General features: G+C 48.0%; 1 protein-coding gene across 1 annotated transcript in view; it reads right to left on the reverse strand.

The window, feature by feature from the left end:
• Positions 1–7,990: 7,990 nt before the first annotated feature.
• col6a1 (collagen, type VI, alpha 1) overlaps positions 7,991–22,755 on the reverse strand; it is a 105,515-nt gene continuing 90,750 nt past the window's right edge. Inside the window, exons 31-35 of the mRNA XM_078228914.1 lie at positions 20,676–20,785; positions 17,956–18,136; positions 14,024–14,195; positions 13,865–13,894; positions 7,991–11,702 (exon numbers count right to left, since the gene is read on the reverse strand). Of these exons, the coding sequence (XP_078085040.1) occupies positions 11,101–11,702; positions 13,865–13,894; positions 14,024–14,195; positions 17,956–18,136; positions 20,676–20,785 (1,095 nt within the window). The 3' untranslated portion in view covers positions 7,991–11,100. The remainder of the gene's footprint in view (positions 11,703–13,864; positions 13,895–14,023; positions 14,196–17,955; positions 18,137–20,675; positions 20,786–22,755) is intronic.

Here is a 22,755-nt window from a genome sequence, read left to right on the forward strand (position 1 = left end):
TCTGGCTGGGGAAGATTTGCTATCTGCCTCCTTGCCCCACCCGTGTTGGAGGTCGTGGCGCAGTGTGGGTCGGGCTTTTCTCCGGGCAGAGAACTCCAGAAGATGATAACACTGGTCCGACAGAAGCGTTGCATGTAAACATGGTTTTAATGATGCTTTCCAGGCAAACAGACACTTAGTCACAGCAGCAATTTGAGGATTTTCTTTCCGCTGATGCAGACAGCGATGAGGCAGGCAGACAAAGCTGAGCTAAAGGATAAATGGGACTCCGTTAACCATTCTAGTGCAAGCCAGCAATGTTAATGGCGAACGCACAACCAGCTATGCCAGCACATGGGGCAACATGATGGCACAGTAGTTAGCACTGCTGCCTCACAGCACCAGGGACCCTGGTTTGATTCCTGGCTTGGGTCACTGTCTGTGTGGAGTCTGCACATTCTCCCCGTGTCTGCGTGGGTTTCCTCCCGGTGCTCCGGTTTCCTCCCACAGTCCGAAAAAACATGCAGGTTAGGTGCATTGGGCCATGCTAAATTCTCCCTCCGTGTACCCGAACAGGCACCAGAGTGTGACGACTAGGGGATTTTCACAGTAACTTCATTGCAGTGTTAATGTAAACCTACTTGTGATACTAAGAAATGAATAAACATTTATCTCACAGATCCCACCACGTACCAACAGCTACTGGTTAACTCAGGGGCATCACTCTTACTGACCTTCTTGATTGCCTCACCATCTCTTTCCTCACCATCTCTTTCCTCACGTGTTGACCTGCTCTACATGCACAGATCCCAGAATGCTCGTTTAATCTAAAATCCTGCATTTCTGTTGTGTCCTCCCCACTCACAAGCATTATAGATTTGCCTCTGCTCTGACTCCTAGAGCCAGCAAGTCTCCTAGCCCATCCGACCATCGCTTAGTGCTTTTGATGGTTAGAGAATCCCTTCAGTGCAGATGGAGGCCCTTCTGCCCATCGAGTCCGCACCAACTCTCCGACAGAGCATCATTTCCTTTATTCAGTCTTGGGACAGGGGCACCACTGGCTGGCCAGCATTTATTGCCCATTGCTAGTTGCCTGAGGGCAGTTAAGAGTCAACCCCCATTGCTGTGGTTCTGGAGTCACATGTAGGCCAGACCAGGTAAGGACGGCAGATTTCCTTCCCTAAAGGACATTAGTGAATCGGGTGGGTTTTTCTGACAATGGTTTCATGGTCATCAGTAAATTCTTAATCCCAGGTATTCTTTATTGAATTCAAATTCCACCGTGGCGGGATTCGAACCCGGGTCCCCTGAACATTAGCTGAGTTTCTGGATTAATAGTCTAGTGATAATACCACCAGGCCTTCACCTTCCCATCTTACCCAGACCCAACACCCCACCCTATTCCTGTAACCCCATGTATTTACCCTGCTAATTCCCCCAACCTACACATCTTTGGACACTAAGGGGCAATTTAGCATGGCCAATCCACCTAACCTGCACATCTTTGACGTGTGGGAGGAAACCGGAGCACCCTGAGGAAACCCACGCAGACACGGGGAGAATGTGCAAACTCTGCATATAGACAGTCACATTTGTTCTCTGCATCAGGGGAAAGAAAATCCTCAAATTGCTGCTGTGACTAAGGGCCCGATTTTACCAACAATTTGCGCCCGTTTTTAGGCGCGTAAATGTGGTAAAGTCGGGTGTGAGGCCTTTATCGCGATCCACACCCGCGTCCGCGCAGTCCACTTTACTGAAGCCCGGGAATGGCGGCAAATCGATCCGCGCCCAAAACGGGCGCATTTGCATGCAATTAAATTGAATTAATGAACTGCCAGCCCAACTCTATCACCGCGTTTGCCGATCCGGAACCGTGCCGTAACGGACCTGCTAAACAGAAGTCTCAGTCAGGTGCTCCAGCCTCTGAAGGGCGTGCTCAGAGCTTCCAATGGCTCCTTGACTCAGATCAGTGGTGGGGGGGGGAGGAGGGTCAGATCATTCTCCGGTTGGAGGGGGGAGGAGGGGAGTGAGGTCAGATCGTTGTCTGGTTGGGGGGTAGGAGGAGGAGGTGGGTGAGATGTATCTCTGGCAGGGGGGTGAGGGCCGATTGTTGTCTGGTGGTGGGGGGGAGGAGGTGGGTCAGATGTTCCTCTGGAGGGGAGGGGGAGTGAGGCCAGACCATTCTCTGGGAGGGGGGGGAGGGAGTGAGGCCAGATCGTTGTCTTGGGGGGGAGGAGGGTGGCGGGTAAGATGTATCTCGGTGAGAGGGGGCAGATGGATCTCTGGTGGGGAGGGCAGATGGATCTCTGGTGGAGGGGGGGCAGATGGAGCTCTGGTGGGAGGGCAGGGGGTCCGCTGCCACTCTGCGGGCGATTGGTGTGGGGGGAGGGGGGCAGGGGTGGCGATCGGACAGAGATGTGTGCGTGTGTCCCTTATCCACCCCCCCCCCACTACCCAGACCGATCGCCTCTCTTGCCCCCTTCCCTCCCCACCGATCGCCCGCAGAGTGGCAGCAGACCCTACTGCCCCCCACCAGAGATCCATCTGCCCTCCCCCCACCAGTGATCCATCTGCCCCCCCCCCCGAGATACACCCTCGCTCCCACTTGCCGCTCCCGGGCCGCTTTCTCCGCTTTCTGCGGCTCGGGAGCGATCTGACACGGGCACGCTTTTTCAAATTTTTTTCTAACTGCGCGTGCGCAGTTCAGAGCTCCAATCATTTCGGCTGCGCTAAGCCCCGCCCACAGCGCAAATCGGACTGGAGATGGCTGAGAGCGTATGGGGGCGCCTGAAAGCAGATTTCTAAGTCAGATCTGTACTATGCCCAGATTTGGCACTTAGAATGAAAATGGTAAAATCGGGCCCTAAGTGTCTGTTTGCCTGGAAAGCATCATTAAAACCATGTTTACATGCAACGCTTCTGTCGGACCAGTGTTATCATCTTCTGGAGTTCTCTGCCCGGAGAAAAGTCCGACCCCACAGCGCCACGACCTCCAACACGGGTGGGGCAGGAAGACTGATACCAAATCTGCCCCAGCCAGAACGGGGATCGGGCCCCCTCTGAGCTGTTGCCACCAGTCTGATCCATGCCAACATATACTTTACATTCAAGTTGCAGACTACAGCTATGGATGGTTGATGGCAGCAGGGTTGGGTGAGGTTCTGATGCACAATCATCCTGCACCCATTTATTCTATTGCCAGGCATCAAAGCTCATGCTGCTGCTGCTGATAATGGATGTGGCATTGCAGTCCAGTGCTGGACTTGATGCTGAGTGCCTTCATGCCTCAGCAGGGGTGCCATGTTTGTGTGAATGTGCCTTGGGTTAACCTCTGACAACTCGCCACTGAATTGGATTGATTCATAGATAGAATCCCTACAGTGCAGAAGGAGGTCTTTCGGCCTATCGAGTCTGCACCAACCACAATCCCACCCAGGCCCTATTCCCATAACCCCATGCATTTACCCTAGCTAGTCCCCCTGGCACTGATGGGTAATTTAGCATGGCCAATCCACCTAACCCGCACATCGGTTAGGTTGGACTGTGGGAGGAAACTGGAGCACCCGGAGGAAACCATGCAGTGATGGGGAGGATGTGCAAACTCCACACAGACAGTGGCCCAAGCCGGGAATCGAACCCGGGTCCCTGGCGCTGTGAGGTAGCAGTGCTAACCACTGTGCCACCACGCCGCCCCAATCAATTGATTGAGTTATTATTTATAGAATCATAGAATAATAGAATCTCAGAAGGAGGCCATTTGGCCCATCGAGCCTGTACTAACCACAATCCCACCCAGGCCCTCTTCCCATAACCCTCATTCACCCTGCTAATCCCCCTGATACTCAAGTCAATTTAGCATGGCCAATCAACCCAACCTGCACATCTTTGGACTGTGGGGTTGCATAATAGTCTTCACACACCTGAAAGCAGCAGATATAGATCACTTCCGCCTCCACAATATTCCTCCTCTCCAGCCCTGCCTCTGACTGGATTTGCCCCAATTCCTTGTACATGCTACCATAATCCATGTTAATTACCAACTATTTAATGGACCCATTATCAGTCTGAAAATCCTTGAATGTGCATTAGACAGATATGGCAATAGATGCTACCAGGCAGGAAGATCAAGAGTTATAGTCAGTCAGAGAACAAGGAAAAGAAAAAATGGAAGATGAGATTAAGATGGCTGCAGATATAACTCAAGTCCCACAGTAGCAAGGAAAGTCACAGATTGGCAGGTCATGTTGCAGATGTATAGAACTTTTAGTTAGGCCACATTTGGAATATTGTGTACAGTTCTTGTTGCTACCAGAAGGATGTGGAGGCATTGGAGAGCGTACAGAAAAGGTTTACCAGGATGTTACCTGGTTTGGAGGGTATTAGCTATGAGGGGAGATTGGACAAACTTGGTTTGTTTTCACTTGAACGGCAGAGGCTGACGGCTGACTTGATCGAAGTTTACAAAATTATGAGAGGCATGGATAGAATGGAGAGTCGGAGTCTTTTTCCCAGGGTAGAAGTGACAATTACTAGGGGACATAGGTTTAAGATAAAAGGGGGAAAGTTTAAGGGAGATGTGAGAGGCAGTTTTTTCACAAAGAGGGTGGTGAGTGCCTGGAATGTGCTGCCAAAGGAGGTGGTGGTAGAGGATACAATAGCAATGTTTAAGAGGCACTTTGATAGATGCATGAATAGGCAGGGAACAGAGGGACATGGACCATGTAGAGGCAACAGGTCTTTAGGTTAGAGAGGTGTCATGTGTTGGTGCAGGCTTGGTGGGCCAAAGAGCCTGTTCCTGTTCTTTGTTCTTAGTATTCACAACTTACTGCCACCAATGATACTGCTGTAGGAGATCTGTAATCTTAGAAGCCTCTAGGTCACATTACCTTACACAAAATTGTTACTCCAATATCCTATGTTAGATTTTGAGGCCATGCTGAGATGAATTACATTAAGAATCTATTATAGAATTCACTATATATTTAAATAAATCTCGTTGATAAAAACCCATTCAATACATTTAAATCCATTTGACTACTTAAGTCCTTATGAAACAAACAATTACATTCATAGCCCTGTATCAAGGCACCTGATCACTTTATAACTGCTTGGAGCTGTCAATCAAACTGTGAGCTTACATTCCCCCCGCTGTAATAATGATAGGTTGTGGAAACAGTCATGCAGAAATATTACTATAACGATAGCGCTCAGGCTTATGTCAATAATTATTGATTGAAATTCGACGCGTTCATTTTTTTTCAACTGCAGGCTGACTGTTTTCTAATTTAAAGGGCAGGTAATTTAAATGACTTGACAGATTGACAGGTCCAATGGCCTTATCCACCTTATGTGTACATTCATGCCTACTCTAACATCTCTAAAGGGATACCTGAACTCTCTAAAAGGGTAACTACTTCTCCAAAAGCTAACATGACTTCTCCAAAAGGGTGACCTCTCTGTAATGGTATCCGACTTCTCAAAAAGGCTACTTCACCTCTCAAAAAGGCTACCACACCTCTCCAAAAGCATACCTGACCTTCTGAAAATGTACCTGATCTCTTGAAAAGGGTACATTACCTTTCCCAAAGCATACATGACCTCTCAAAAAAAGGGTTCATTCCTCAACTGGTCTCCCCAAAAGGGGGCATGACATCTCCAAAGCAATACCTGCCCTTACTAAATAACCTTTCAATAAAATTCATATTTCAGAAATCTGGGTGAACAAAATTACCGAATCTCCTCCCCACCCCTGGTAAAAATGGTAGGTGCCAGATGCAGGGCTGGGACTTCCGGATTCCAACACCACTTTGGCTAATGCCTTGAGCTTTTCAGCCTTGCAGAAACTTGGGCCTGCAAGCTCATCGGTATCACAGAATCAAAATGAACCAGGGTCCTTGATAATGGGAGGCATCGTGGCACAATGGTTAGCACTGCTGCCTCACAGCGCCAGGGACCCGGGTTCAATTCCGGCCTCGGGTCACTGTCTGTGTGGAGGTTACACATTCTTCCTGTGTCTGCGTGGGTTTCCTCCGGGTGCTCTGGTTTCCTCCCACAGACCGAAAGATGGGCTGGTTAGGTGTATTAGCTATGCTAAATTCTCCCTCAGTGTACCCGAACAGATGCCAGAGTGTGGCGACTCGGGGATTTTCACAGTAACTTCATTGCAGTGTTAATGTAAGCCTACTTGTGACAATAATATATAAACTTTAACTTTAAGTGGTGTTGGTCGTCAAAGGCAATGTTCAGATTTGACAGTCAAAAAGAGAGTGCAGAGTCCAATTAAGGGACAGCACGGTGGCACAGTGGTTAGCACTGCTGCCTCACAGTGACAGGGACCCAGGTTGGGTCACTGTCTGCGTGGAGTTTGCACATTCACCCTGTGTCTACATGGGTTTCCTCTAGGTGCTCCAGTTCCCTCCTACAGTCCAAAGATGTGCGGGCTAGGTTGATTGACCATGCTAAGTTGTGGAGATGCCGCCATTGGACTGGGGTAAACACAGTAAGAAGTCTCACAACACCAGGTTAAAGTCCAACAGTTTTATTTGTTGGCACAAGCCACTAGCTTTCGGAGTGCTGCCCCTTCATCAGGTGAGTGGGAGTTCTGTTCACAAACAGGGCATATAAAGACACAAACTCAATTTACAAAATAATGGTTGGAATGCGAGTCTTTACAGGTAATCAAGTCTTAAAGGTACAGACAATGTGAGTGGAGAGAGGGTTAAGCACAGGTTAAAGAGATGTGTATTGTCTCCAGCCAGGACAGTTTCTTGTCAAGTGATGATATTTTTGTTAAAGACATACTGGCATTAAGAGAAATCTTCCTTTCTTTCACATGTAGATTAATCTGCTTGTATCAATAAGATATGTTTCCTTGCAATTAAACTAAAAACTGGTGTGCAACCTAAACTGCTCTTTGTTGTTTATTCATTCATGGGACATGGGCGTCGCTGGCTGGGCATTTATTGCCCATCCCTAGTTGCCCAAGGGCAGTTGAGAGTCAACTAAATTGCTGTGGCTCTGGAGTCATATGTAGGCCAGACCAGGCAAGGACGGCAGATTTCCTTCTCTAAAGGACATTCGTGAATCAGATGGGTTTTTACGACAATCGACAATGAATTCATGGTCATCATTCGACTTTTAATTCTAATTTTTTATTGAATTCAAATTTCACCATCTGCCAAGGTGGGATCCGAACCCAGATCCCCAGGGCATTACCCTGGGTTTCTGGATCAAATAGTCGAGTGACAATACCACTACACCACTGTCTCCCCTGACGAAGGGTCACCCAGGCTCAAAACGTTGGCTCCATTCTCTCTCCACAGAAGCTGTCAGACCTGCTGAGATTTTTCAGCATTTTCTGTTTTTGGTTCAGGTTCCAGGAATTTGCCTTTAACTTGGGTGTTAAATATCATGTACTGTTGATATTGGGTTAGTCATGATGTACATGTACCATGTTTCATCTTAACGTGTACATTGTTTTTTTAGGTGGGGAGGGACTGTAGTATATTGTAAGAACTGCCCTATGTGTTCTGTTGGGGAGGTTCCTGCAGTTGGGTGTGTGTTAGTCTTAGCACAGTACACTAAACGGAAGGATCGAACACAAGGGATTGCTTCATAGAATCCCTACAATGCAAAAGAAGGCCATTTGGCCCATCACGACTGCACCGACCACAATCCCACCCAGGCCCTATCCCCGTAACTCCACACATTTACCAAAGCTAATCCCCCTGACACTAAGGGGCAATTTAGCAATCATCAATCCACCTAACCCGCACATCTTTGGACTGTAGGAGGAAACCTGAGCACCCAGAGGAAACCCACGCAAGGCGCATGGCCGAATGTGCAAACCCCACACAGACAGTGACGCAAGCCAGGAATCGAACCTGGGTCCCTGGCGCTGTGAGGCAGCAGTGCTAACCACTGTGCCACCATTCATTTACCTAATATCAACAGTATTATAAAATACACGCGTTAAATAAAGCATAAGGAAAATCCAAAGACAATAAGGTAATGGCAGTGAACATGAAAACCTTTTATTAATTACTGATGACCTAATCCATATATGATCCCTAACTGTGTCATTACAATTGCGACTGCAAACATGGTACAGATCACGTTAAAAAAAAGTCTATATCTTACAAGTACAAAAGGAATTCCGCAAAATACAAATAGATTAAAGCAGATTTTTAAAAAATCTCACACATGGTCCGAAAAGTGCCTTGTGTTGTACATTTCTTTATTTCACCCTCGAGGCCCATAGCACCAGTACAAGATTACTTCAAAGTAACTTTTATTTACATTCAAGATGGCTACTTGATGATCATAACACAGTTTGTACATTAAAAGAGAAAGTTGAATGGGTTAGGTCTCAGCAGCATCCAAAGCATTCTCCTAGAATCATTCCCTGCCATATAGAACATCCACCAAGGATCCATCCCTTATCCGCATTGTACAGAAATATTAAATAATCCACTGAGTGACACTTTGGGCGGGACTTTTCCTCCCCACTGTGCTAATCGAGTAGCCTAGCAGGACGGAAAATATGAGCGAGAGGCCCACCTCTCCTGATAGTGCCGGACCTGTTCTGCCGGCGTAATCAGAGGCTGATTTAAATATTAATAAGCTAACTCTAATGTTATTAGTGAGCCTGGGATGTAATAGTCCGGCGATCGTAAGTTGGGCTGCCGATCAGGAGGCTGGTGATTCAGAGGCCGGAAATTAGGAAGGGGCCGTCGATTGGGGGGGATCCATGGGAGGAGTGGGGAGCGGGAGTGCGGGGAAGTTGATAGTTCTCTCAGTATACTGTGTACACTTGCACACAATATGCTGGGAGATCAGGGTGCATGTGCAACAGCGCCCCTAGAAGTCTGCAGACAGCTTCCTGGCATGTATAGGCTTCGTCCCCCCTCCCCTACTGGCGGGAATCAGATTACAGCCTCTGTATTGCACAGAGTGCCGTAAACCCACGTAACTTACCTCACTGGAAAAACGGGGAAGAAAATGGGAGGCTTCCTGAGAAAATTCCACCCTTTCTCTCTTTCTGCGGAGGCATTTTCAATTGTCATCTTCCACAGCAAAATTCAGCGAAGGAGGGGGGGGTGAGGAAAAGATCACGTGCATAGTCCACGTGCTATGCGATACTGATCGTCTGTACCTGCTTTATGAAGCAATGATGGCAAGCCCAGTCTAACCTTTAATTCTGAAGCATGCTAACGCAAGAACATTTAGGATGTGTTGTTGGACCCAACACGCCTGTTCCCCTTTCTGTAAATCAACACCAACTCACTTCCTTCACACCATATACTTCAATCCGATCTCCCATCAGAAGGACAACCAATTGTCTTTTGACTCCCGTTTATAACACGTCCAATTTTCCCTTGACCTTGTCCACAACTGTCTGTACTAACAGTCTCCCTTGGTGCTTATTCCACATCTGGACGTAGACACCAGTTCATTATTGCAAATAAACAAAGACGAAGCAATCTGTTTCTCTCAAATATTTATTTCCAATTCATTATCAACAGGGATAATTCTAGGAGAGTGATCTGAACCGCACTTTGTACTGCCTCTGGGTACTGACGTTTTAAATATTTAGGTGGACGATAAACAACTCAATGTTTAATGACAAAATGTCCTTCCAACTCCTCAATTCAAAGCTTTTGAGTTCTGCAGCTGGCAGGGCACAATTAGCCTTAAGCTCATGTGGCCTGAACCTGTGAGTCATGTGACCCGCACTCAAAGGCTGCTGGAAGGCTTGAACCGTCAATGGCCTGAAAGGCAGTCAGAGGCTTGGGCTGAATCTGACAGACATTTTAGGGCAACATTTTCAACCAGCATTGTGTCACAAGGTTGCAGTACAATGCAGATCCGCAGTGAATAACTGTTGAGATGCTCATTTAGTTATCACAGATGCCAGTGCAATGCTTTCCCGTCCATGCTGTCAGCTAACCGTTGACTATAGTAGAAGCAATTGCAAGAATGAATTCACTCCAACTGTTAAGATATGCACAGAATATTTTACTAAGAGAGGACTTCCAGAGGAATAGAGCTTTCTGTGGAGTCCCCCTTCTTTCATTTCAGGTCCTACAAACAGAGAGCAAGCAGCCAAGGATGAAATGACCTTTCTAAAAGTTGTGGCTGTGTCCGGCAAGCCTACAATGTGGTTCACATGCACTCAACAAGGGCACAGGGATCCTTTAGAGACTGAATTGAGGCATGGGAGGAAGAAACCAGGAATGGTGCATGCAACTGGGAGGCCCCGAGGCCTCAGGCCTGTTAGGCCTCGAGAGGCTGCTTGCCAGTGTGTGGGCCAAAGGCCTCGTCAGGAGCTACCCTCGGGTAAGTACAGGGTGGGATTATGGGGTTGGGGGGGTGGAGGTGGGATTATGGGGTTGGGGGTGGGCGGTGCTGCCAATGTTGACCAGCACGAATGCTGTGAATTTTTGCGATGGCCATTTATTAGGGCTGGAGCTGTATCCGGAAAGCCGGAGCCGAGCGGGCCTAGTCCTCAAAGGCTCCCGTTTCTCAAGAGGCTTCTGAGACAGGCCTCAGGCTGCTCGCTGGCACGTGCAGGCAGCTGGATGCCTCATTTAGTTCCCAGGTGCCAGAAATTCAGCCCAAGCCAACGTGGCATTTTCCAGGCCTTCAAAGTGGACTGCAAAATTGGCCTGTTTACCCCCAGAAAAGGGGTGAGGCCCAGAAAGTTTAGGCCCAGAAAATGGGCATAACATTGGACAATTTCTATCCCTGTGGTTATTTCCAAGTAATAAAAAGGTAGCTCCTTTGGTTACTAAGCGGAACATTCAAAGGAAACCACCTAGACCAAACTTGGCTTCGGGAAAGTATGCCTTTTTTGGCTGTGCATGGAGCAATAATGAGGAGGAAAGATCTACCCACATTCCCAATCAGGAGAGGTATGAGGCCTGTAAGAGTAGGAGGCATACAGCTGGGTGGAAATTGAATGGAAAGGGGTCAGTGGCAGGGGGGTGTAGAGTTCTAGGAAGCAAATTCTCTTTGTAAAGTAAATATAAATCCTATGAAAGCAAATTCCCAAAGATAGTAACCACCTTATCAAAATGCATAAAATAGAGGAGCTTAGAGGGCTTAAGGATTTCTTCATTGTTAATTCAGCGATATTTGCTTGCTAATTGTTTGGTAAAATACACCTTTCAAAAGAGTGGGGTAGTCCTTCAGTCGGAAGAGATGGCGAGCACCGTGATCGATATTATAGTCAATGGCCTTGCCTGCTACCAAAGCCCGCAAATTGTTCTCATGAACCTGGTCACCCACAGCAATGACGTACATGTCGATATTCGCTGCCTTCACCGCTTGTGCCTGTTGCTCTATATTGTGCACCAGATCTCCCTGGGATCTGCCATCGGTGAACAAGAGGACCTTCCTCTTGGCGTTGCGGCTGTTGTCCCGGTAGTTGGAAATCACACGGCTCAGGACGGCTCCGACATCCGTCGCATCGTTCATGAACTCCATCTGCTCGATCCTCTTTGCGGCCTCTGTGTAGTTATCGGAGAGCTGCACCACGATCTCCTGGTTTTTGCTGTACTGTATCACCCCCAGGCGCACCGAGCTGCCAGCTTTGACCTTGGCGTCCAGGAAGCGCTCTGCCAGCCGCTTGACGAAGGTCTTGGTGGTTTCAAAGTTCTTACCCCCGACGCTGGTGGAACTGTCAACGAGGAAGGTGATGTCCGCTGACACGTTGAACTGGACTGCAGAGAAAACAGTCAGTATTATTTCTCTCAGCAATGGACAGAACAATCCTGCAGTCATTCAACATCGAAACTAGGAGCAGGAGGAGGCCATTCGGCCCTTCGAGCCTGCTCCGCCATTCACTTTGATCATGGCTGATCATCAAATTCAATATCCTGATGCCTCCGTCCCCCCCATATCTTCATAGCAACATAGAAACTAGAAGCAGGAATTGGCCATTGACAGCTGTTGAATTTCTGGATGCCCGCATTACTGCCTCAAGTCCTGTCAACCTGATCTACAAATCTGATGGCACCATGGTGTTCTATCCAGTTTGCCCTGTTTGTGCCAAGGCCTATTCACTCTTCATCTTGGTGCTCACTGACCTATGGTTTCAATGCCCACTCAAGGGCCTCAATTGGCTTAGTGGTAGCGCTGGTCTCTGGATGCCACTCCACCACTGGTATAATTGCGGTGGGTGGGGGGGAAGGTGCAGGAGTGGATGATAGGCTGCCTGCTGGATTTCCACCCTCCCATACCTTCAAACCCTTTGGCATGGGAGCATTAAATCCAGCCCCATGTCTCCAAAGCATTTGGATTACAAGTCCAGAGTTACGTTACCACTGTGTTAATGTCATTGGTGTTAATGTCATTGTAAGAGATTATATAACAGAACTTTATGCCAATACTCAGGAAGAATGTCAATAACCCATTGAAGAATGGCCTCATTATGTTCAAAAGTAAGCAGTTAACTAAACCGCAGCCATTGAGAATTGCGCACTCGCTGGGTGAGAGGCAACTATTCAGTTCCCGAGACAGCCAGAGGGTTTCAGATCAGCAAAGTGAAGCCATTCGAACAGCTCAGCTCAATGTCTACAAGGCACAACACTGCTGAATCTGACCATCACTGCAAAGGTTCCAGTGGGTTATATAGAAGTCTGCTTGCCACCTCGATTGTACCCTGTGGAGTCACAGGCAGCGACACACCCTGATTTGAACACTGAGCGGGCTGGAGACATCCGCCGCCCCCCCCCCCCCCCACCACCCCTCCCCCACCATCACACCCACACCCCCCCCAACCCCTGGTGTAAACCAGGACAGCCAACACAAAGCAGGTCTGATCAGGCGAGGCCAAGGTAAGTTTCTTAACAAATCGACTTGTGAGAGAACTCCTTGGGGGCCAAGAGGGGTAGGAGTGTTCTCTTCCCCCCCCCCCCCCCCCCCCCCCCCCCCCCCCCGCCCCACTCCCCCAGCCTAGGCTCCATGAGGAGTTTGTGGTTCCTCCCAACTCCAGCCTCCCCCAGACTGACGTGAAAATGTCAAAGTGTCCCCCTCAAAGCAGCCGAAAATCCCTACAATCAACACTAGACTCTTCCCCGGCTTTTTGTTGATAAAACTCTCTGCATGGACATGGGTGTTGCTGGTTAGACCAGCGTTTGGTGCCCCTCCCTAATTGCCCCTTGAAAAGGTGGTGCCGAACCTTCTTCCTGAACTGCTGCAGTCCATGTGGCGTAGGTACACCTACAGCGCTGTTAGGGAGGCCTTCCAGGGTTTTGACCCAGTGGCAGTGAAGGAACGGCCGATATATTTCCAAGTCAGGATGGTGAGTGGCTTGGAGTGAAATTTATGGATGACGCCATTCCCCTGCATCTGCTGTCCCTGTCCTTCTAGATGGTAGAAGTTGTGGGTTTGCAAGGTGCTTTCGAAGGAGGTGTAACGACTTGCTTCAGTGCATCTTGTAGATAGTGCACACTGCTGCCGCTGTGGGTCAGTGGTGGAGGGAGTGGATGTTCATAGATGTGGTACCAATAAGCGGGGCTGTTTTGTCTTGGATGGTGTCGAGCTTTTTGAGTGTTGTTGGAGTTGCACCTATCCAGGCGCGTGGGGAGTGCTCCATCACACCCCTGACTTGTGCAATATAGATGGTGGATAGGCTTTGGGAAGTCAAGAGGTGAGTTGCTCGCTACAGAATATCCAGCGACTGACCTACCCTTGTAGCCACAGTGTTTACAGAGCAACCCATTGCACAGGTCCCTGGCTGTGAACACTCCAACAGGAGCTAGGCCCAGCATCATTAAGGCTTCCACGTCCCCTGACTCTGGTTGGGCTGAACTCACTCTTCACTTTAGAATCATAGCCTTTGCCCTTACTTGATAAGGATGCACATTCAAAGTATACTTACTGGGGCAAGAATAGTCTGGACACTTCTTTTCTGTAAGAGCAAACACAAAATGTTAATGGAAAGACAAGATATACATTAACGATTGCAGTAAAAATGAGGCCCAATAAAGTCGGTCTCTTCGTGACATGTGAGCGGGCCTTGCGCAGCCCCGCAGCATACCTTTGCAGATGAATTGAGTTACATTCTCAAGGAAGGTATCCTCAAGCAACTCCATGAAGTTGTCTCGCTGTAAGCTGAGCCCGGGGGTTGAAGACGCCTCACAAGCAATCAGCCTGAGGCTTTCCGAAGCTGGGATGTTGCGGAAAATGTCACTCACGCCAACTGAGACCACCTGGAACACAGCAAGGGATAAATGAGTGACCTAGGCGAGAATACAAAGTGGCTTCAGGAAGGGCAGTGTACACTGGGGAGCAGAGTCTGCAAAGACGGTTAAGCCAGGTGGGTTGGGAGGGGGGGTTCTATTTCTGCCATAAAAACGTTACAGCACAGAAGGAGGCCATTCGGACCATCTTGTCCATACCAGTCCGAGGACACCCAGGTGTTCTTTTAAATCCCACCTTCCTGTTGAATGTAGGGTTGGAGAAGGATGCAGAAGTATAGCCAAGGTAGGATTTCTACACCAAAAACAACTTCATTTGTACTTTGTGTAGTTAAAAACTCCCAAGGAGCTATTGGACTAAATCTGACACTGAGCCAATGAGGGACAGGTTTTTGGCCTGGTTGAAGAGGCAGGACTTAAGGAGCACCTTAAAGGAGATGAGTGAGGTGGAGCAGCTTAGGCCTGGACAATTGAACGCACAGTCTCAAAGGAAAGGCAAAGAGATACACAGAGTTGGGGAAGTGCAGAGATCCCTGGGGATTGTAGGACTGGATTTGCCAGATTGTGGGTGACTGGATTTGGCATTGCCAGATTGTGGGGGGATGGTGGGGGGGGTGGCGGGGGGGGGGATGGATGGGGGTCTCCAGGACCTCATGTGCTTCAGAATACAGACAGGAGGGTTTGGATGAAGGGAGGTTTATGGTGGCTGGGAGATGGGGACCCGACCGAGAGAACTTCCGAATCGTGGATCCCTGAAGTAGGAGCAAAGGTACAGAGGATTGTTAAAGCAAAGCATTGGGCAGCACGGAGCCCAGGGATAGTGGGGTGTGTGGGGCTGATAGCTGAGTAGGCCTGAGCATGAGACAGGATTGCAGATGCAGAGTTTTAGCTGCAGACAGGAGTTCAGGAAGATAATGAGGAGCGGCATTGGAGAGTCATGGAGGGGAAACCACATTGAGGCCAGCCTTGTTGTGCAGGTCGAGATAAAACAGAAAATGATGGACTGGATAAAAGGGGTTTGGAAGCTCAAATAGTCATCGACTAGAGACGGTCATCGACCTCAGGAAGCGTAGTGGGGGACGTGCCCCTGTCTGCATCAATGGGGATGAAGTAGAAATGGTCGAGAGCTTCAAGTTTTTAGGTGTCCAGATCACCAACAACCTGTCCTGGTCCCCCCATGCCAACGCTATAGTTAAGAAAGCCCACCAAAGCCTCTACTTTCTCAGGAGACTAAGGAAATTTGGCATGTCAGCTACGACTCTCACCAACGTTTACAGATGTACCATAGAAAGCATTCTTTCTGGTTGTATCACAGCTTGGTATGGCTCCTGCTCTGCCCAAGACCGCAAGGAATTACAAAAGATCATGAACAAAGCCCATAGCTTTTCAGCTGTGGAGTGCATTAAATGACTATGGTGACATTAATGAATGGAGTGAATGTGGAAGCTGTTTGTCTGCTTCTCCCTTCTCCACTCGTTCAATGGAATGGAGATGCTGGCATTGGATTGGGGTGGACACAGTAAGAAGTCTGACAACACCAGGTTAAAGTCCAACAGGTCTAATACTCACCTGATGAAGGAGCGGCGCTCCAAAGGCTCATGATTCCAAATAAAGTTGGACATTAACCTGGTGTTGTCAGACTTCTTACTAGTTTGATGGAAGTATTGTGTGATTTATTTTAAATGAGTGGTGACTCGTTGCAGTAATAGATCAAATTAAACTTGGATTGGCTAGCCCAGGTCTCTTCCATTCTCCGAGTGGGGCCTTTGTTGCATGTTGAGGTCAGGTGACCAAAGGGGTTTGGCCAAAGAGGTTGGTTTGAAGGAATGTATTAGAGTCAGAGAATGGGGTGAAGGGGCGGAGAGGTTTAAGGAAGGAATTCCAGAGCTGAGGGCTTTAACAAGGACAGTGATGAAGAAAGAGAACATTGGAAAGCTCAGAGGCCAGAATTGTGGGCATACGGAGATCCTGGAGCTTTGCCTGGGCGGAGGAGCTTATGAATAGACAGGGCTGGATTACACTGGACCTCTGGGGACAGGCTGGGAGACGGGAAGGCTGGTAGAATGGAAGGGCTAGGGTTGGGGTGGCATGCTCAGCTTCTTCCTACGAGCAAGCTGTTTTACCAGAGGCAAGTGGACCGCCTGCCGGGAGTCCAATCGAGCCATGTCAGTGGCCAATGAATGACCTCTTCCTGTCTCCGTGGAAATTTTGCCCTCATTTGGGGTTTGGGGGGGGGGGGGGCGGGGGGGGGAGTCCTTGACATCACAGGGGGAAAACCACCTGACAGACGCTTGGAGGGCTTAAGGGTGGGCTCTCCATTGTGGGCTCTGTCAAGCCAATGAGAGGGAGTTTCCCTGCTTCTAACACACACCATCAATCAACATGAAAGAGGAAAATCTGTCCATTGCCTCTGCACCATCCTTTAAGAAGCTATCCAATTATTACCACTTCCTTGCTCTCTCAGCTTGGTACAATGAATTTTCCGTTCCAAGTATTTAAGCATTTGAAAGTTGTTATATATTTAAGTGGTTGTATGATTGCTTTAAGAGCTGGTCACATGATTTGATGGTGATGTCATTGGGGTGTTTTAGTATCAATTTTCCATTCTACTCCTTCAATAAACCTCTTGTTATTTTGAATCCAAGTGTGCAAACCACATCTTCTCTTGTTTAAAACCCACAACCCAACATGAGTTAGGACATTATAAAGGTTGAACTTGCTACCAGCACCCCTCCAGGCCATGCATTCCAGTACATTAAAACTCACCACATTAAACAGAAATTCTCCCCATCTCCTGCGGTTACCGGCCTTCCTGCCAGTGGAAACAGTTTGTCCCTATTTACTCTATCAAAACCCTTCATGGTTTTGTACATTTATTATGAAATCTCCCCTTAACCTCCTCAACTCCAAGGAGAACAATCTTCAACTTCTCCAGTACCTACACGTAATGGAAATCATAGAATCCCTACAGTGCAGAAAGAGGCCATCCGACTCCTCGAATCTGCACTGACTCTCCAAAAGAACATCTTACCCAGGGCCTCCCCTTTGCCCTATCCCCATTACCCTGCGCATTTAGCATGGCCAATCCACCTAACCTACACATCTTTGGACACTAAGGGGCAAGTTAGCATGGCCAATCCACCTAACCTGCACATCTTTCGACACTAAGGGGCAAGTTAGCATGGCCAATCCACCCAACCTACACATCTTTGGACACTAAGGGGCAATTTAGCATGGCCAATCCACCTAACCTACACATCTTTGGACACTAAGGGGCAAGTTAGCATGGCCAATCCACCCAACCTACACATCTTTGGACACTAAGGGGCAATTTAGCATGGCCAATCCACCCAACCTACACATCTTTGGACACTAAGGGGCAATTTAGCATGGCCAATCCACCTAACCTGCACATCTTTGGACACTAAGGGGCAATTTAGCATGGCCAATCCACCTAACCTGCACATCTTTTGACACTAAGGGGCAATTTAGCATGGCCAATCCACCTAACCTGCACATCTTTTGACACTAAGGGGCAATTTAGCATGGCCAATTCACCTAACCTGCACATTTTGGAGAGTGGGAGGAAACCGGAGCACCCGGAGGAAACCCACGCAGACATGGGGAGAACATGCAAACTCCACACAGACAGTGACCCAAGGCTGGAATTGAACCTGGGTCCCTGGCACTGTGAGGCAGCATTGCTAACCACTGTGCCACCGTGCCACCCATATTGACTATAATATGTGGGAATGAAGGAAAGAACCCGTACATTAGCTTCATTACAGAGTGAAGACAGCGACTTGGGATCTCTCGACAGGTCTGTCCGCCCATCAGTGAGAACCAGAGCAACCCGTGCTTGGTTAAGTGATCCTCTGAAGGCTGTCTTCGACCAGTCCAGTGCCGTGCCGGTGAATGTTCCTCCAGCAATCCATTTGAGGTTCTTGATTGCACTAAGAATTAAAAAGAAATTTCCTCTTTTGTTACTACAGGTTTTCTCCAAACAATTTACTCATTTTCTCAACCCATGACCCGTGTCCTCCTGAAGGTCAGAGTTCACGGACACAAGCCACCCTTCAGTGTCGTAACCAACTGGCCATTTGTTAATGCCCGAGGTTTGACATTGACGGCCAGTATCAAACCCATTCGCAAAGGACTTTACACAACCCTGATTCAACCCAGGCCCCACTCGCTCACTAACCCAGCTCAAGTCCCTGGGCAGCCATTAGGCACTGGGACCATGGCTAATTTACCTTCCCTTGCCCTGTCCTGTAGCCCAGACAGACACAGAACTCAGCTTCTGCATTTTCCAAAGAGTTGGGATGGGGGGGGGGGGGGGAGCGTGGTCTGCTTGCCCAGCGCCCCCTGCCCACCCGCTCTGGAAGAAAAGATGGCTGGGTGCCGACAGGCCTGGAAGTATATCCAACCCTGCAGCCATAACATACTGCAGGAGGGTCAGAATGGACAGTGCCGAGGGGGGAGGAACATCCCACTCTCGGGAACTGACAGCCAATCTGATTGGCCAGCAACTCTAGTGGACTCAGCAGCGCCAGAGCTCAGTGGTGGCGGAGACCGGGACTGCAGAGAGGAGGAACAGGGAGAGTGCTGGCTGCCACAGGAGGTTAAAACCTGGGCTTTAAGGGTGCGGACGAATGTTTGAGCCAGGAAGGGAGAGAGCGGGCTGGCAGGGCAAAAGGAAGGGAAGGTGAGGGAGGGAGGTGCTCCTCATCCAGAGGGCATTCCCAAATTATGTGGCCCCTTTCCTACTCACCTATTAACATGGAGGTCACGGGCTGCCCACTGCGAACCGCCTGACCCTATCAGGCAGGTTACTGCATGGGCAGCAGGCATTGTATGTCAAAAGGCTTCTCCACAAGGCAAGAAGACATTAAAATAATTATTAACACATGGTGGGCAAGTGGGCAATTAGGATGACACACAAGGAGAGTTTGACGGCGGTCATTACAGGAGGGAGCAGCTGGGGCGTGAAAGAGCCATTTTTAGTATCCCCATCACCCACCCAAGTTGAAAACATGGCTGGGAGGAGGCATATGAAATCCAGCCCATGGATACTGTTCCTGATGGGCACCTACCCTGTGTAAGTAGACACCGTCCAATATATTAACCTGTCCTGTGTGGAGTGACACTGTCCAATATATGAACCCACTCTGTTCAGCGAGACACTGTCCGATATATTAATCTGTCCTGTTCAGGGAGACACTGTCCAATATATTAACCCGTTCTGTTCAGGGAGACACTGTCCAATATATTAACCCGTTCTGTTCAGAGAGACACTGTCCATTATATTAACCCGTTCTGTTCAGAGAGACACTGTCCAATATATTAACCCGTTCTGTTCAGAGAGACACTGTCCATTATATTAACCCGCTCTGTTCAGAGAGACACTGTCCATTATATTAACCCGCTCTGTTCAGAGAGACACTGTCCATTATATTAACCCGTCCTGTTCAGAGAGACACTGCCCATTATATTAACCCGTTCTGTTCAGGGAGACACTGTCCATTATATTAACCCGTCCTGTTCAGAGAGACACTGTCCATTATATTAACCCGTTCTGTTCAGGGAGACACTGTCCATTATATTAACCCGTTCTGTTCAGAGAGACACTGTCCAATATATGAACCCACTCTGTTCAGCGAAACACTGTCCGATATATTAATCTGTCCTGTTCAGGGAGACACTGTCCAATATATTAACCCGTTCTGTTCAGGGAGACACTGTCCAATATATGAACCCACTCTGTTCAGCGAAACACTGTCCGATATATTAATCTGTCCTGTTCAGAGAGACACTGTCCATTATATTAACCCGTTCTGTTCAGAGAGACACTGTCCATTATATTAACCCGTTCTGTTCAGAGAGACACTGTCCATTATATTAACCCGTTCTGTTCAGGGAGACACTGTCCATTATATTAACCCGTTCTGTTCAGAGAGACACTGTCCATTATATTAACCCGTTCTGTTCAGGGAGACACTGTCCATTATATTAACCCGTTCTGTTCAGAGAGACACTGTCCATTATATTAACCCGTTCTGTTCAGAGAGACACTGTCCATTATATTAACCCGTTCTGTTCAGAGAGACACTGCCCAATGTATTAACTCGTACGTTTTCTGCTTGTATTCTGGCCGGTTGCATCTCTGTCATTTTCATCATTGCAACGTTACTCTCAGGCGTTGCTTGCGATCAGTGTCCCTCTTGCTCACAGTCTACGCTAAATCGTCATCTCCCATCTGCAATGTGTATATCTCTCCACATTTTAGGAATTGTATCATGCCTCCTGCAATGGATCATGTTGAGTCTCCATTCGTAACTTATCATTCAGGCTATGGTATTTGCTATCTCCCCTGGTCCCTGAAGCCTTTCTGATGCACCTATATCTTTTGTTGGCAAAGATATAGATCACACTAACTTTAGCAAGAAGGGCAAGTTATGCAAAGAACCATCAGTCGAGAGGTGTGATACGTACACTTTTAGTTCAGGTAGAGAATTAATGTCGGGATCCATCATTGAGACCAACTCTTCAGTTCCCGCATGGCTGTACTGGACAACTCCAATGTTGGACTCTTTGCCGTCAAACTGCAAAGGTCAGAAAAATAGAGACCAGTGAGTACAAACATGGCAACCCACTTAAAACAGGTTTAAGATGAATAGGATTCGCACAAGATCACATGCAATGAGGGCAAGTGTGAGGCCCTCCACATTGAAGTGAAGATGATGCTTTGAAATGATGAGGAACAAAGAACAGTACAGCACAGGAACAGGCCCTTCAGCCCTCCAAGCCTGCACTAATTACATTGTCCTATCTAGACCAACCACATATCCCTCTGTTCTCCATTTGTTCATATGCCAATTAAGATAAGTCTTAAATGTGGCTAACTTATCTGCCTGACCCACCTCACTTGGCAGTGCATTCCAGGCCCCCACCACCCTATGTGTAAAAAACTTCCCCTAGCTAGATACTGTACTGTACACAAATCATTACGGACCAGGAGATGAGTGTTAAAATCAACGGAAAGACCAATTGAATGTTGGCCTTTACTTAAAAGGGCCTGATATACAGAGGGTAAGAACATTTTGCTTCACTTGTATAGAGTCTTGCTTTGACCCCACCAGCCATTTTACCTTCAGCTCTGGGCATCACACCCCAGGAAAGAGGGAGTGCAGCACAGATTAACCTGAATGACACCAGGGCAAGAAGGGTTAAATTTTGAAGACAAGTTTATATCCCTTGAGTAAAGAAGATTCAGTGTTTAAAGACAGCACGGTGGCACAGTGGAGGGCGGCGTGATGGCACAGTGGAGGGCGGCGTGATGGCACAGTGGAGGGCGGCGTGATGGCACAGTGGAGGGCGGCGTGATGGCACAGTGGTCAGCAATACTACCTCACAGTGCCAGGGACCCAGGTTCGATTTCCGACTTGGGTTACTGTCTGCAGTGGAATCTGCACGTTCTCCCCGTGTCTGCGTGGGTTTCCTCCGGGTGCTCCGGTTTCCGCCCACAGTCCGGAAGACGTGCCAGTAAGGTGCATAGGCCATGCTAAACTTCTCCCTCAGTGTAACCCGAACAGGCACCGGAGTGTGGCAACTGGGGGATTTTCACAGTAACTTCATTGCAGTGTTAATGTAAGCAGACTTGTGACACTAATAAATAAACTTTAAACATACAAAGGCTAATGAAGATCTGGTATTCTCGCCAAGGTGGGTAAGTGTCGGTGAAGTCCAGAACAGCAAGGATCTAATTGATTCAGGTTCAAAGGGCTGCTTATGTGTTCCTAATGTTACACTTATTAAAACTAAATTGGTTTGAAATAAACTCTAGCTGTGTACAAGCTTCGGATTAACATTAGTGTGAGGCCTAGCCAAAATGCAATGGTGCATTTTCTAATTGTCGATGATGAGTTATTTCTTGACAGTAAGGGGCAACATTTTGCATTTCCATTGTTGGGGGTTTGTCACCTATTGAAAAATATTAATAAATTACATAAAGTCAGCAAATAGTAGAGGTTCGAATTTTACTCTGTGCAGTTCTGCACTCCATGTAGCTTTGCTCTGTTTTGTATTTAACCAAGGCATGTAGAAGCTTGTCAACAACCAAACAGAGTTTAACACTCCCGGAACATCCTTAAAGCAACATTACTGGTGCATCGGACATTCCAGTTACCAACTCCACTCTGTGATCGGAGTAAATCCAATTGCTTTGATTTAATTTAAAATCATTGCTACAAAGGATACTGTCCACAGAGGTATGAAAACATGATTTAACTCGAAGACTTCTACAATTTCTAACCTAAATCTAGCCTCACTAAGGTGACCATTTTCTAGATTTCTGCTTGTTTGCCCTCACTGCTCTCAAAAAGAAATTAAGTCCGAGATCGTGCTCCATAAATATTGACCTATCTGTGGTCTGTTCTGGATGTAGCATCATGCCAAAATTATATTTCCCTTCAGCGCTGGCCTAGAATCATCAAATTTCTCAAAAGGCTAAGGAAATTTGGCAAGTCCACCATAACTCTCACCAATTTTTACAGATGCACCATAGAAAACACCC

The sequence above is a fragment of the Mustelus asterias genome, chromosome 14 (assembly GCF_964213995.1).
Source record: "Mustelus asterias chromosome 14, sMusAst1.hap1.1, whole genome shotgun sequence".
In the NCBI taxonomy this organism is placed as follows: Eukaryota; Metazoa; Chordata; class Chondrichthyes; order Carcharhiniformes; family Triakidae; genus Mustelus; species Mustelus asterias.